The following is a 15,321-nucleotide window of genomic DNA, read 5'->3' as shown; positions in this document are numbered from 1 at the left end:
TGTGCTCCGCAACGGGAGAGGCCACAGCAGTGAGAGGCCCGCGTACCGCAAAAAAAAAAAAAAAAAAAAAAAAAAAAAAAAAAGACTGATTTGGATAAATTTGGAGACATAGTATATGTCATATGTCATATACAATTGCTTAATTGTAGTTGGAAACATAGGCAGGGCCAGATCACGTACAACCTTGTGGACAATGTTAAGGATTTTGGACTTTATCCTAAAAGTGCTAAGAAGCCATTGAAAGTTTGTAGAGCAGGGAGAGACCCTACCAGGTTTGTATGTTGTAAGTCTCCTTGGGCTGAAGTGAGGGAGGGGCTTATGAGGAACAGAAAAAGTCCACTTGGAAAGTAATTGTAGTAGTCCAGGAGAGAACTGATGGGGGCCTGGATCAAAGTGTAGCAGTGAGATTAAAGTAAAAAGGACAAACTCAAGATATTTGGAAGGAAAAATGGACAAAAATTATCAAATGTGAAGAGGAGAGAGGTAAAACAATTCCCAGATTACTGACTTGGGAAGTCAGGTATCCGAATCTTTTCCAGAACAGTCTTCTTGGCCTTATTGGTGGTGACCATGGCCAGCAATGCAGAGTGGGCAAGAGGAGGGGTTGTGGTCAGCACTGTCCTTGTCTATTGACTTGCAAGTCTTTGGTGAGTGCCTGCCGCATGGCGATGGCAGGTACTTAAAAAATACGACTTTGAACTTCTTGTCTCCTGTGTACCATCCTTCCTCCAGTTGGTGTGGGACTGATAGAATGCAGAAAGCCTCTCACTATTGCCCTAGATGAAATGTAAATAGCAAGGTAAGAATTCGGCAGATGCTCTTTCAAAAGCCCAGGGATGGGTGACAGGACTGTGTGAACCATTCCAGAGTACATCCTTTTCCTATTCTGAGCCAGACTTCTCAGCTTTTGGATTTCCCACCATTTTGCACAAATGCATCATTTTTTCACTGTCTCCTTTGTACTCAGAATTTTACTTGATACCCTGCTTGCATGACCTAATCTAATCCACCCGACACTGTGAGGTAACTACCATTACTAGTTTCATTTTACTGATGAAGAAACTAGGGCTCTGAGAGGTGAACTAACTAACGTCAGGCCATGCTCCTAGGGATTGAATGAGTGAGTAATCCAACCCAGCGCGTTCAACTCCAGTAGTCTAAAGACGGCATTTCTGAGGTTTAATCTCCGCCATGATATCAAGGAATGATAAAGATCTCAGTCTAGAAGAATACTCACTCAGAAGACTTTTCCATATGGTTACCGTCTCCCCCAAATCCCCGCTGAAGCAAAATCAGACTTCAACACCACAAGTAACAAAAATGCTGAGATTAAGGAAAGTGATTGCATGTGGACCGCAGGTGATGTTACAGCTTCGCACCCTGTAGAATTCTCTCCCCTTTCTCCCATGCACTCCTCCTCTCTTCCCCCTCCCACTCCTTCACCAACGATATATTTTCCTGTCAAAACATACTTGGTTACATGCCGTGCAACCAAAATTGCTGCTATTAGCTTAATTGAGACGGGGTGATTATAAATAAATTACATGCAGTGCTGCTGAAATTGCTGCTATTAGTCTCAATTGAGACAGGATGAATAGCCATCACCAACTGTAGCTTAATTCAGAGTGTATTCCACGTGTCTGCGGAGCCCTGTGGTCACCTGGCAGCCCAGTGGATGCAAGACCAAGTCCCTGAGAGATGGACTCCAGACTTTTGCTGCTAACTGAGAGAGCAAGAGTCTGTGCTGCCTAGTTGGCAGGGTCCCTTTGCAGGCTGATAATGAACTTCTTAAAAACTTGAGCTGGCAAAGGACCATGGTTAGAAACCTTCCCACGTAGAAAATCTTTGTATTATATTATATTTGGATGTGTTGATGTGGCTCGATGTATGAATCTGCTGTCACCTCCCCAAATAATTTGAGATGGATTTTTAATATTATTTTACTTTTTTTCTAATTATAAAAGGGGTAGGGATAAATTAGGAGGTTGGGATTAACATCTACACACCACTGTATCTTGAATAGATAACCAACAAGGACCTACTGTAGAGCACAGGGAACTATAATCAATATTTTGTAATAACCTATAAGGGAAAAGACTGAAAAAGATATATATGTATATGTATGTATAAAAGTCACCGTGCTGTATACCTGAAACTAACGTGATATTATAAATCAGTTATGCTTCAAATAAATAAATAAAAGTGAAACAATAAAATAAACTCAAACTGTAAAAAGGAAAAAGAAATCCACACTCACAGTAGAAAAATTCAAAAGCCTAAATAGTACAGAAGAATAAAACAGTTCCCATTCTGATACCTTTTGTTGGATTTGGTTGTATTTACTCCATCATTTCATTTTTATACTATTTATATAATCCCTCTGACATAGTTGATACCTACTGGATATATAATTTTATATTAAGCTTTTTTTTTTTCACTGATGGAAAAGTCTTTAAACTGCCTAGACAAAGTACATTGAAGATTAAAGATAAATGGGAAGAGAAATTGCCATGGGCATCCCATTCTGGAGACAGTATAATGAAGTGGAAATCCACTGGTTAAGGGAATTCTTCACTTGTCTCCCTGGTTACCTGTCTCAACCCTCAAACCTCAACTTACCACCTGGCTAGGACCCGAAAACCCAAGTGGCGGTACAGGTTCTGCAGTTTAGGGCCGCTGGGCAATTGGCTCTACGGGCTCCACTTTCTTCGTATCTAGGTCAAAATACAAATATGGGTATTCTCCAAGGCACCTCACAAGCGCAAAAGTCTATGCTTTGTACTTAGGGGCTAGAGAAGGCCATGACTGTTAAATAAGACTTGTAGGTGAGGATGACTGTAAAGGTCGAGCATTAATGATTGACAAACATTAACATTATATTTTGAGTCCTAAGTATGGAGATGTGTTCTTCATTTAGCCCAGTAGACAGGTTCCTAAAAGGGTGTGTTAGAGCTGCTTGGAAGTCAAATGATAGTGCCCAATCTTCTTACTATATCATCCCACAGCAACTTACCTTCACCCAGTAGAACTGGGCCCAGCATAGTTTTAAGTTTTCAGATTCCTAAGCTTTCCTGTTTATTCAAAACCATTCAGTGCTTAAGAGAGAACACTATAGTTATACTTTGTAATGACCACGTCCTGGAATCTTTTCTAAATTGAATAATCACTTAATTTGCCTGAGATTTAGTTTTAGAACAAAAAACTAAACAGTATGGTAATTTTACTTTACTTTTCCAGTGTGAAACATTTAGATTTCTCGTTTCTCAAAATATATCCTGGGAAACAAAATAGGGAACTCCTTTCTTCCCTCCCTCCCTCCCTTTGTTTATCCCTCCGTCCCCCTTATGCTTTTCTTCCTTTCCTCTTTCAGCAAGTGTTTGCAGTTCTTGCTGTATGCCAGACTCTATACCATGGATTGTCAGGTGAAATTACATTATATACATGAACCCCTGGTTTTTTGGAATTACTGGTAGAGCTGGATTTTAAAAAAACAAAAAAATAACCAACCAACCAATCAAACAAAACAAAAAACAATATCTGAAAGTCAGGGAGTACTATCCTTTAAAAAAAGTCTTTACATATTACTCTCCGTGACATTAGCCTTTGTTTTTTGTTTGTTTGTTTTTAATTTTTAAATTTTATTTTATTTATTTTTTATACAGCATGTTCTTATTAGTTATCTATTTTATACATATTAGTGTATACATGTCATGTCTTACTTTGGAGGGATGGTGGGACAGAGAAATTTCAAGCTAAGGTGATGGACGGCATGGTTTATTGGTAAATGCTTGGATGGAAAAAAGCAAAGTTCTACAGTGGTGACACCAGTGTCTTGTCTTACCAAAACTCAGATCACAATCAATTTTGGGGGGAAAATGACCTTTTTTCTAGCTTTATTGAAATATAATTGACACAACATCGTGTAAGCTTGATGCTGATTTAATACATGTATATATTGTGAAATGATTACCATAATAAGGTCAGTTAACAACTCTATCACTTCTCATAATTACCATTTTTTTCTTGTGGTGAAAACATTTAAGATTTACTCTCTTAGCAATTTTCAAGTATATAAAACACTATTGTTAACTATAGTTGTCGTGCTGTACATTAGATCCAGAACTTATTCGTCTTATAACTGGAGGTTTGACCCCTTAACCAACATCTCCCTGTTTATCCCACTCTCCATCCTCTGGCAACCACCAATGTACTCTCTGTCTATGAATTTGCCTTTTTTGGATTCCACATATAAGTGAGATCATACAGTATTTGTCTTTCTCTGTCTGACTTATTTCACTTAGTAAAATGTCCTCAAGTTCCATCTGTGTTGTCAGAATGTTTCCCTTCTTTTTTATGGATGAGTAATATCCCATTGTTTGTATATACCACGTCTTCTTTATCCATTTATCTGTCAGTGAACACTTAGGTTGTTTACTATGTCTTGACTATTTGAATGATGCTGCAATGAACATGGAGGTGCAGATATCTCTCCAAGGAAGTGATTTTCTTTCCTTTGGATATATACCTAGAAGTGATATTGCCAGATGATATGGTAGTTCTATTTTTAATTTTTTGAGGAACCTCCATATTGTTTTCCAAAGTAGCTGTACCAGTTTACATACCCACCAATAGTGCACAAAGGTTTCCTTTTCTCCACATTCTTGCCAACACTTATCTCTCGTCTTTTCAATAATAGGTATTCTAACAAGTATGAGATGATAGCTCATTGTGATTTTTATTTGCATTTTACTGATGATTAGTGATGTTGAGCATCTTTTCACGTACCTGTCGGCCATTTGTATGTCTCCTCTGCCTATTTCTAAATCAGATTATTTGATTTTTTTTCTATTGAGTTGTATGAGTTCCTTATATACTTTGGATATTAACTCCTTATCTGATGTATGGTTTGCAAATATTTTCTCCCATTTTATAGGTTGCCTTTTCATTTTGTTAGTTGTTTGTTTTGTTGTGCAGAAACTTTTTTGTTTGATGTAGTCCCACTTATTTACTTTTGCTTTTGTTGCTTGTGCTTTTGGTGTCGTATCCAAAAATTCATTCCCTAGACCAATGTCAAGGAGCAATCTAGAGAAAGAAGAACAAAGCTGGAGGAATCACATGTCCTGATTTCAAACTATATTACAAAGCTATAGTAATCAAAACAGCATGGTACTGGCATAAAAGCAGACAGACTAATGGAACAGGATCAAGAGCCTAGATATGAACTCATGCACATACAGTCAACTAATATTTGACAAGGGAGCCAAGAATACTCAATGGGGAAAAGAATAGTCTCTTCAGTAAATGATGTTGGGAAAACTGGATATTAACATGCAAAAGAATGAAATTAGACCCCTATCTTACACCACTCACAAAAATGAATTTGAAATGCATTAAAGACTTAAATGTAAGACCTGAAACAATAAAACTCCAAGAAGAAAATATAAGGAAAATGTCCTTTTAACCAATTGGGATCATGTCCATCTCAGGGGTGTGACCTCTCCCCACACCCCCAACACTGAAAGACACACTTGGCCTCTTTTCACTCAGAAGTGTGCTGCTTGCAAATTGCTGAGGAAAGGCTGCCTGCAGGTCAGCCTCAGAGGAGAAATTATTATCATCCTTTCTATGTACTGAGGCAGAATCTCAGTGAGCTGAGCCCCTGCCAAGTTGTAAAGGTTGACATTTACTGAAGTGAAGTGAAAAGAGCAAGAACTGGGTGATTCAAATCCTGCTTCAACTTTGCCAGACTGCACTTCTCTGAGCCAGTGTTTATTCTGGAAAGAAAGGGATAATCATACTGGTCTACCTTACACATTTGCTGTGAGAGTTATAAATAAAATAAGTTCATAGCACGCATAGACTAGTACATAATAGACGATCAATAAATGGCATTTTTTTCTAAATTGCAATAGCAGTAAGCATGTACCTGTTTGTCTCTCAAGAAGTTAGGAGGCAGTGCTAGACACATACCATTGGTCAGGAATTTAGTGGCTATTGTATATCTTCTTCATAGACATTCATCCTAATAACTCTGCCGAGTTTAGCAAGTTTACAAGCTAGAATGCTGTAGGTGAGATATCTTTAAAACCTGGACACGGTTTGCACTTTGGAATCCCAAGGCAGAGGCTCACACTGAGTTGAAAGCATTGCTAGTAATGCGTCACTCACGATATTTAGTGGGAGAGCTTGCCCTCAGTTTAACTGAGACTTTATTTTCAGAGTATAATGGGGGAAGGAGAGATGCACTGTCAGAGCTCAAGGATCCCCATTCAAAACATGCATAGATATGCCAGGTCTCTCCCACAAAAGCCTGGAGAAATCAAGTATCTCCTTTCTTCCTAGGGCTTTAAAGATCCTGTGTACCGAGCAAGACGGAAGCAATTTGCTGACATTGCCTACAACTATCGACAGTAAGTCTGCTCTTCATGGTGGGAGGTGGAGCAGGGGGTGGGGGGCGTGAGAAGAACCACTCCTAGCCTGCCTCTCCCTCGCCCAAAGGGAAACTACCGTGTAGAGAATCCTCCCCTCCGTGTGTGTGTGTGTGTGTGTGTGTGTGTGTGTGTGTGTGTGTATGTTTAAACCCTCCCTTGAATAACACATATTTAAAAAAATCGACTGCAACACAAAACAAAATTACCCTCTGTGCCAGGGCCCAGCTGTCTCCCAGGCTTTGTTGTGTGATTACGCAGGGATGTCTGAAGTAATTATAAAAGGCCTCAGTCCTGAATAAAACAGCCTCTGGTATTCGCCACATTGAACCGGAAGCTGGCAAGAGAGAATCATTTACATTCAAGAAGGAGTTGGCTGCTTTACTGAAATAGTGAATCACTGGAGGTTTCCAGAGAGCCAAGCCTCAGGGTTCTACTTTTATCTGATCTGACCCAGATGTGAAGGGCAATTTTAGGATGAGTTTATTTTTTTCTCTCTGGGGTTCTGTGCTCCTCCTCTACCAGATTTCAGTCAAAGGAAAATGCAAATATCAAATATGTTATTTGGGAAGAGAACCACTTTGCTATTTTGAGTCCTCGGAAACTACAGAAATGCTCTCATGAGAAACTCAGTGTTTTGGGACCTGAGCTCCATTCCTGAGTTAAGAGTGTGAGAAAAGACATGCCCAAGAAGAAAGGAACAGGTTGTTCAGAACACTGAGGTGATGGTATTTTAACAGCTTTGCTAGAATGTGAGGGAGATAAAGGAGATGCTAGGGCTCTGTATACTGAATAAAAGCCTACCTTCCAAAGGGAAAGACTTCCAGAGAAAATGAGAAAATTCCTTTCTCTGAATGAGTCCTGGTAGTAGAAAGATCCAGAATAGTGCAGACCTTGGTCATATCTAGACCCAGCTGGGCCTTGGCTTGTGGCAAGCAGGAATCACAGAACATGGTGACCTCTCTCCCCTGTCCCCACTGTGGCCCCAGCACGGACAGGTAGACACCATCAAATCAGGTACAGACAAGAGTCCTTCTTGAGATAGTCAGTAATAACAGGTCATATTTATCATCTCCTTGCTATGTCTGGGGCTTTGCTAAATGCTTAGTTTACATTATTTCATTTAGTTTTAATAATAACTCCCCATTTTTCCGGTGGAAAAACTAAAGCTAAAAAAGATTAAGTAACTTGCCAAAGTTATAGAACTAGTAGGTGGCATAGTCTGGTTTTGCTCGCAGGATTCTGCAAAGTTGTTCTCAGCCACTTCCCTGAGTGTCTGGGGATGTCTGAGTCAGGAGACCACACTTCTCCACATAATCCAGGAGCTGCTCATGAGATACATTCACTCCTTCTTGGCTGTTGGGATTTGAAGGGAAAAACTCAAATCCACCTCCTTTCCATAAAAATGTTATTACACCTGATGAAGTATGGACTTGGTTGAATGCCTCATGATTCTGGATGGTCATCAGATAAGTTAAACTGGTTTTTGAAAACTATTCATAGTTGGCTGGTACTCAGAGGAATACCAGAGATCTTCCAGTCAATTTTCCACCTTGTATAGCTGAATCCCAAATGGTTAAGTGATGTACTCAAGGTCATATATCTCATTCGGGACTGAACTTGTCCTCCAATTCAAAGCCTATTTCCAGCCTCATCTCAGCTCATCTCTTTTGAACTTTTGATGCTATTTACTACCCCTTCCTTCTTTGCAATTGTCTTTTATCTCGGTATCTGGTACAATTGATTCTCATTCTTTCAAGATCGCTCGCTTAAATTTATTTGAGACCCCCAAACTCGGGGCACTTTCACACTCATTCCCAGACATGCGCAGAGCAGGGACAAATGTGCGTCCCCTGATGCACAAGTTCCCAGCTGAGGTCAAATAAGGCAACATTGCCTTCCTGTTTCAGCTCTTCTACTGTAAACGAGTGTTCTTTTTTGAGGTGTCTTTAGAGCCACATTTGTTGAATTTTTGTTCTTTTTGTCGGTAATTTTGCTGTTTAAAATGGCCCTCCAGCGTAGTGCTGAAGTGCTGGCTAGTGTTCCTAAGTACAGGACGGCTCTGACGTGCTCAATGGGGAGAATGTGTTAGATATGCTTCCTTCAGGCCTGAGTTGTTGTAAGTGCTGTTGGCTGTGAGTTCAGTGTGAATCTATCAACATATACGTTAACCAAGGTGTCTTTCACCAAAAGCACACACAAGACAAGGAAGGGATTATCAGTTGTGTCCTGCATTTCCCGCAGGAGCTATGGTTCAGTACTCACTCAGAGCTCATGGTGACTTTATGGAACAGAACTGCTGCCAATAAGGAGAATCAGCTCTACTCTGCTCTCTGCTGGTTTCCCTCCTTCCTCTTTGATGCTTCTTTTCAGCCTCCTCTGGCCTCCTCCTCCCACCCCAGAAATTGTCACGCCTTTCAGGACTCAGCTTTGACCCTCTTCCTTGGGCTCTGCCACCCTCCATGCCAACAGCCCCGCATTCTGGTCTCTGGCGCCTTCCCAGTCATCCTACCACATGGGGCTCAAACTCCTGCCCCTTGAGTCCTAGAATCACAGGATCAGTTGATACAATGTGTTTACTGTGTTCCAGGACCCATGCCAAGAGCAAGACCAACAGACTCTGTGTCTTCTGGGGGATCATTGAGAAAGACAGACAATAACAAAAAGAGCAATAAATGCAATAGGTATCACTAAAGTCAAAACACAAGTGTCATGAGGCCACGTAATTAGGAACTTTAATGTAGACCAGGGGAGCTGGTTAGAGGAAGTGATATTTAGACCGAGAATTGAAGATTGAGTAGGAGTTTGTCAGCTGAAGAGAATGAGGGTAGTGAATGAGAGGGCAGGTCTGGTTAGAAACAGGGCTTTTGTTTTATTAGTAGACGTATCAGTATATATTTGGGGCCAGAGCTGAATTACTGGAGACAGTAAGGAAGCAGCTAAACCCTGCTCCTATTTGCCACCCTCTTCTAGGCCCATCTACCATGTGATGCTTTGACTCTCCTCCAGAAGAATATTTAACAAAAGTCTTAAAACATCACTTTGAAGAGGCACTGATTACTGTTGTGTTTGGGGGGCACCAAATTATTTGTCCTGGTAATAATTCCATATGTGGGGACTTGGTGTAAAATAAGACTGAGTGAGAAAGGCTATGCCAGGTGCTGGAGTACCTTGAATGCCATCTTTGGTTGGTGGAATAATTCAAAAGCAGTGTCTTCTCCTTAAAACATTTTTTTTTTTTGGAAGAGGGGTCCTAATTGGCTGAACTAGAAATCCTTTTATTTCAAGCCAAATTGATACTCTTCCCCAAATATCTTAGTTTATTTTACTTAATGAGATCATAGTTTTATAAAAATAATTGACGATATATTCAAAGACTGAGGATCTTGTAGAACCTCAGGTCTCTTGGTAGAAGGAGAAGATGGAAAAAAGGTGCTGAGTTCAATTCCTAAGTAGACCATGGAAGCTGGGGTGTGTGTATAAAACTAAATTCTGAAGTATTTACTATATCCAGGCAGCATTTCACACATTGCTTACTTGATTATCACTACAATGTTACTAGGTAGGTTTGATTATCCTTATTTTGAAAAAATATATAGATTCAGATACAGATACAGGTACAGATATAGATATAGATATAGATATTAGAGAGTGGCAAGGACTTGCCCAAGGTCTGACACAGCTGGGAAGCCGCAGAGTTACAGCTCAGATTCTCCTGCCTCTTCCCAGGAAAGCAGGAGCCCCTGGGCCACTCACGTCTAGGTTGGGATGAGCTGCCCCAGGAGGCATGTAAAGAGCACAGAGCTGTCACTGCCCCAGACTGTAAGGATGGTGCTGTCAGGCTGAATCTGCAGGAAGGCTGAGTCGGAACCTCAAACAGGCAAGTGCAGGTGAAAGGAGGGCTCCAGAGTGAGCCCTCACCTCCTTGGGTCTTTATTCAAATGGCACCTTCTCAGCCAGGTCTTCTCCAATGTCCCATGTAAGACTGAAACCCCTCCCTAACACTCCCCACAGGGGCCTTTGCTCTTCTTTTTCTCCCTTACACTTTTCACCATCTAACAGAACTGTGTGGATTTTCTGTCTCCCCCCCACTAGAAATGTGGGCTCCACAGGGCAGGGATGTTTCTTTTTTGTTGTGGTAAAAATATTTAACATGAGATCTAGTTTCTTAACAAAATTTTAGGCATACAATACAATAACATTAACTATAGACAATATTGTACAGCAAATCTCTAGAAATTAATCATCTTGCATAACTGAAATTTAATACCCGTTGAACCACAACCTTCTGTTTTTCCCTCCCCACAGCCTCTGGCAACCTCCATTCAACTCTCTGCTTCTGTGTGTTTGACCCTTTTATGTACCTCGTGTAAGTGGAATCACGCAGTATTTGTCCTTTAGTGACTGGCTAGTTTCACTTAGCATAATATCCTCAGAGTTCATCCATGTGTTTGCATGTGACAGGATTTCCTTCTTTTTTAGTGCTGAGTAACATTCCATTGTAAGTGGTAGGGATTTTTGACTGTCTTGTTCACTGCTATATTCCCAGAGCATCATGAGTGTTCAATAAATATTTGTTGAATGAGTAAATGAATGCACGAACCTAAGAGACCATATGATAGTAAAGATTCAAAGCGGTAAGTCAGAGATGGAGCTGGGAATTGTGTCTAGAACCACCTAGAAGGCAGCTGCAGCGGGTCTGGATTATGTTACTGGGGTGGGGGTTAGGCTTTAAAATTTTATGTAAGAATACGCTAAATGGACTGTAGGGATTTATATCTTTCAGCTGCAAGTCAACTCTAACAAAAAGGAGGCTTTTCTTGGCTCCTTTAAGTGAGAAGTTTAAGGGAAGTAGTTGGGGCACGGGTGGGTCTGGGACTCAGCGTCTCATTCTCTCTCCCTCCCTCTGACTCTGGTGTCCTCTGTAGTGGCCTTGCTCAGAGGCACTGGCCTCATGTCTCTTGGAGGTGGACCCCAGCACCACCAGGCTGACACCACAGCCCAACCAGAGGTTCTGACTCTTTTCAACAGAATCAACAAAAGTTCTCTCATTGAGTCTCCTTGGCTCTCATCCGGACATGGGCCCATCTCTCAGCCAGTCACTGTGGCCAGGGAAATGAGACACTCTAATTGACTGGGCCTGGTCACATGCCCACTTCTGAAGGTAGGAGTGGTGGAGTCTCCTCTTACCTGAACCTGCAGACTGAGATGGGAGAAGGGTGCTTTACTGGAAGAATGGGAATGGATATTGAACCCCTGGCACGGTAAATGTCAACCAGGGGGACAGCTCGGTGCCTAGGATGTTACTAACTCTTGAAAATTTGTTGCAGAAATAGCAGATACCTTTCTTTCTAAATGAGAATCCATTATCATGATAATTACCAACTCTCCAATGGTATTATTGTCAGCACCGGTGTTACGTACTTTATACACAGCATTTCTTTTTTTTAATTAAAAAAAATTTTTTTTTATTTTTTAACATCTTTTTTGTATACATAGCATTTCAGTGAACTCTCCTCCCCACCCTCCAAAGAGTTAGTTGGTATTAGCCCACCTGACGGCTGTGCAGACTAGGCTTAGAGAGGTTTACTAAATTCCTTGAGGCCATTCAGCTAGGCAATGGCGGAGCGAAGCAGTGAACCCATCTCTGTCAGTTTCCGAAGCCTGTTCTTTCCCTGCATCAGCACTTAGCCCTGAAACAATGGTGCATCCATAGGCAGGGGCTTTCCTGATGTTCTTTTCACAGTCCCTACGCCATTATAGAACCCTCTGGGCTTGTCTTGCTTTCATCCGGACGCGCAGGCCCAGCGGCCATGGCTCACGGGCCCAGCCGCTCTGCGGCATGTGGGATCCTCCCGGACCGGGGCACGAACCCGGGTCCCCTGCATCGGCAGGCGGACTCCCAACCACTGCGCCACCAAGGAAGCCCCTTGCTTTCAATTCTTAAGCAAGTCGGTCATTTTTCCCTAATTCCTGCCCATCTTTCCGTGGAACATAACAATGACTTTGCTTTAATGTCCTTGGAAGAGCGACAACTCTGAAAGGGCAGGAGGGACCTAGTTTGGAGCCTAAAGATGATCCATAATTCTAAGGTAAACAGTCTCGCCTTGTCCCAGACACCGTGTACCCTGTTAGGAAACAGGCCTGTAGCCCAGAGAACAGTCACGGGTCTTTGAAGTCAGGCTTTGTTTGGTTTTCATTTGTTTTCGCTGTTCAGAACACAGCTCACTCTTAGATGGTTTTCAAAAGGACCTATCGAACTAATGACTCTCAAATTACAGTGTGTCACCTGGGAGCTTATTGGAATCTAGATGCCTGGGCCCTCCCCTTCCCCACAGGTTCCGGACCTGAGGGGCAGGTCCAACATACATACTTTAATAAGCTCCCCGTACTTTTGTTATGTCATAGCGGAAGATGCTAGGTAAGCAGATCTTGTACCTAGCATGCATTTAAGTACCTTTATAACTTCCTAGGGGAAGAAATAGCAAATCCAGTAAGTACATGCCCATTAAACAAGGGATCTCAAACTCATGGTACACATATTAAATGTACTTTAGCCAACAGGTAGAATTGCTTTAGTTTGCTTGAACTTGGATGCCTTTGTTTAGAAAGAGGATGTATTCTTCACTTGACCCAGCCTCCACCTTCCTATTATCTATACCTGCTGCTTCACACATTTATATTACAGGCTCCCGAAGGTAAGTGAATTTCCACACTGGGTAAAGAATAGGAGATAGGAGAGCAGAAAAGCCAAGTGGTTTCCCAAAGTGAGAGGAAATCCTTGGTGCAGTGGATGAGGTGAGAGCTTGTATCCTTGCTTAACCAAGTCACATGAATGTTTGCTATATCAAGAAATAGAATTTTCCTCTTTCAAATAACTTATGAAATATGAAATCTGCTGTTGTCGGGGGCGGCAGCTCACAGACTCTGAACCCATCTCCCTCTGCTAAGGCTCCTTCATCCTCTACCCTTGCACCTGCCCTGCTGCAGACAAATATTTCATGTCTGTATCCTAGTGGGCAGCCCATCCCTCGAGTGGAATACATGGAGGAAGAAAAGAAAACATGGGGGATAGTGTTCAGGACCCTGAAGTCCTTGTACAAAACCCATGCTTGCTACGAGCACAACCACATTTTCCCACTTCTGGAAAAGTACTGTGGCTTCCGCGAAGATAACATTCCCCAGCTCGAAGAGGTTTCTCAATTTCTGCAGAGTAAGTCCACATCAGGGTCAAAAGGTTGGTGTGGGGAGGGTGGGGAGGGGAAGAAAAGGAAATGGAGGTGAGTGTGTTCATGCTGATGCAGGCAGGTTGATTCTCCCAGGAAAACTGGAATTTCACTGCTGGCCTCTGCCTCCCCTCCAGCCCCCACTGTCATCCAAGAAAAGGCATCAGGTGTGGATTTTGCCATATCCATATTCCTGAAAGGAGTTTTTAATACTCAAAGCCCAAGGTGCCTCGGCAGGGTTCTTCCTGCAGCTCCTGCTATGTTACGAGCTGGCTGCAGTGTGCGTCTGTGTAAGAAAATGAGATTTGTGCCGAGGTACCTGAGCTCTAAGTCTATGCATCTGGCATCTGGAATCTTGCTTTGATCCTCTCTAGTTGGGAGAAACTACCTCAGTTTAGTCATCTGTCAAATGGAGACTGTCAGCCTTTTAGCCTTTCTCCTAGGGAAATTGTGAGAATGAAATAAGATATTGAATGTGAAAGCATAGTGTTACCTAGTGTCACAGTAGGTGCTCATTGAATTTGGGCTTCACTGGAATCTGAGTAACTCAGTGGGTAAATTCGTGATTGGGTTGACCTGCCCATCATTTCCAGGGGAGATAAGTGTTTTCCTTTCTGCCAGGTGGTGTTGACTCAGCAAAATCAAAATAAACAGACAAAACATATTAAACGCCTATTATGTGCCAGGTAAAATGAGGGAAAGTGGGGATACAGACCACAGGGTTATAGAAAGAGTTTTCCGTGCCTCTGAACTATGCAGAGATGCTATGGCCAGCTCTGGCAAAAAGCCAGGGAAGCTACGTGGCAGGGAGGGAAGTGGTAGCTAGGATAGATTGGGAGAGGGGGCGGCTAGACGACCTTTTGAATCCCTTCCGTTTAGAGTCTTTACTTCTCAGATAAAGAGAGGAGTGGGGGGCCCAAGCAGAATGAACTTCAGCCTGAGGGTCTAAGGCACATAAGCGGAGGGACAAAGGGGTCTCGAAGACATTCTTTGACTAATTACCCATGTTGCTATGGCCAATAACAAGAAGAATACAACAGTAATACTAGCAGTGGGGGAGGTATAGAGGAGCAATTAAGGAAACAGACTCTGAAGCCAGACTGCTGGTAGCTATGACCTTGGGCAGGAGCCTTAACCTCTGTATGCCTCAGCTTCCCCATCTATAAAGTGGAGATAATAAGAGCATCTACCTCCTAGAGTTAGGAGGAGGGTTAATTAGTATATATAAAGTGCTTAGAAGTGTGTCTGACATGTGGTAGGTATTATATAGTGTTAGCTGTTATTACCATGATCACTGTCATTACTATTCTGCTTCCAGGTTTGGAACAAATTGAGAGACAGATATAGGAACCAGAGAGATGGGTGATCAAAATGTCAGCTGTATTACTGATAGAAGCTACTTAGAGAATGTGGTATAGATGTGCAGCCAGAATGGATTTCCTAATATTTAGGTAAACTTACTTGCCAATTCATTGGTGCAGTGTGTAGTCCATTGCCTGGCCAAGAGCAGACCAGAATGAGCTCCTGTTTGGACAGCGAAGAGAGAAAGGGCAGAGAGGGTTCAGTTGAGAATATTCATTTCCTCTTCTCAAATCCTTCAATCAGAGAAGTCACTGTTCCTCATGGGGTGTCCTGTGTGAAGCACATACAGAAAAGCTAGAAGTGCT

The 15,321-nt window shown here is 42.1% G+C and overlaps 1 protein-coding gene across 2 annotated transcripts in view; it reads left to right on the top strand.

Moving 5' to 3' along the window:
- The window catches only part of PAH (phenylalanine hydroxylase), a 74,981-nt gene that overhangs the window by 45,196 nt on the left and 14,464 nt on the right, over positions 1-15,321 (top strand). For both annotated transcript variants that reach the window (XM_024127345.3, XM_007130805.4), the window contains 2 exons: positions 6,343-6,410; positions 13,445-13,641. In XM_024127345.3, the coding sequence (XP_023983113.1) occupies positions 6,343-6,410; positions 13,445-13,641 (265 nt within the window). The remainder of the gene's footprint in view (positions 1-6,342; positions 6,411-13,444; positions 13,642-15,321) is intronic.

This window comes from Physeter macrocephalus, chromosome 6 (genome assembly GCF_002837175.3).
Source record: "Physeter macrocephalus isolate SW-GA chromosome 6, ASM283717v5, whole genome shotgun sequence".
Classification (NCBI taxonomy): domain Eukaryota; kingdom Metazoa; phylum Chordata; class Mammalia; order Artiodactyla; family Physeteridae; genus Physeter; species Physeter macrocephalus.
Note: the sequence above shows the minus strand (reverse complement) of the source record. Positions and strands in the feature narration are given on the sequence as shown.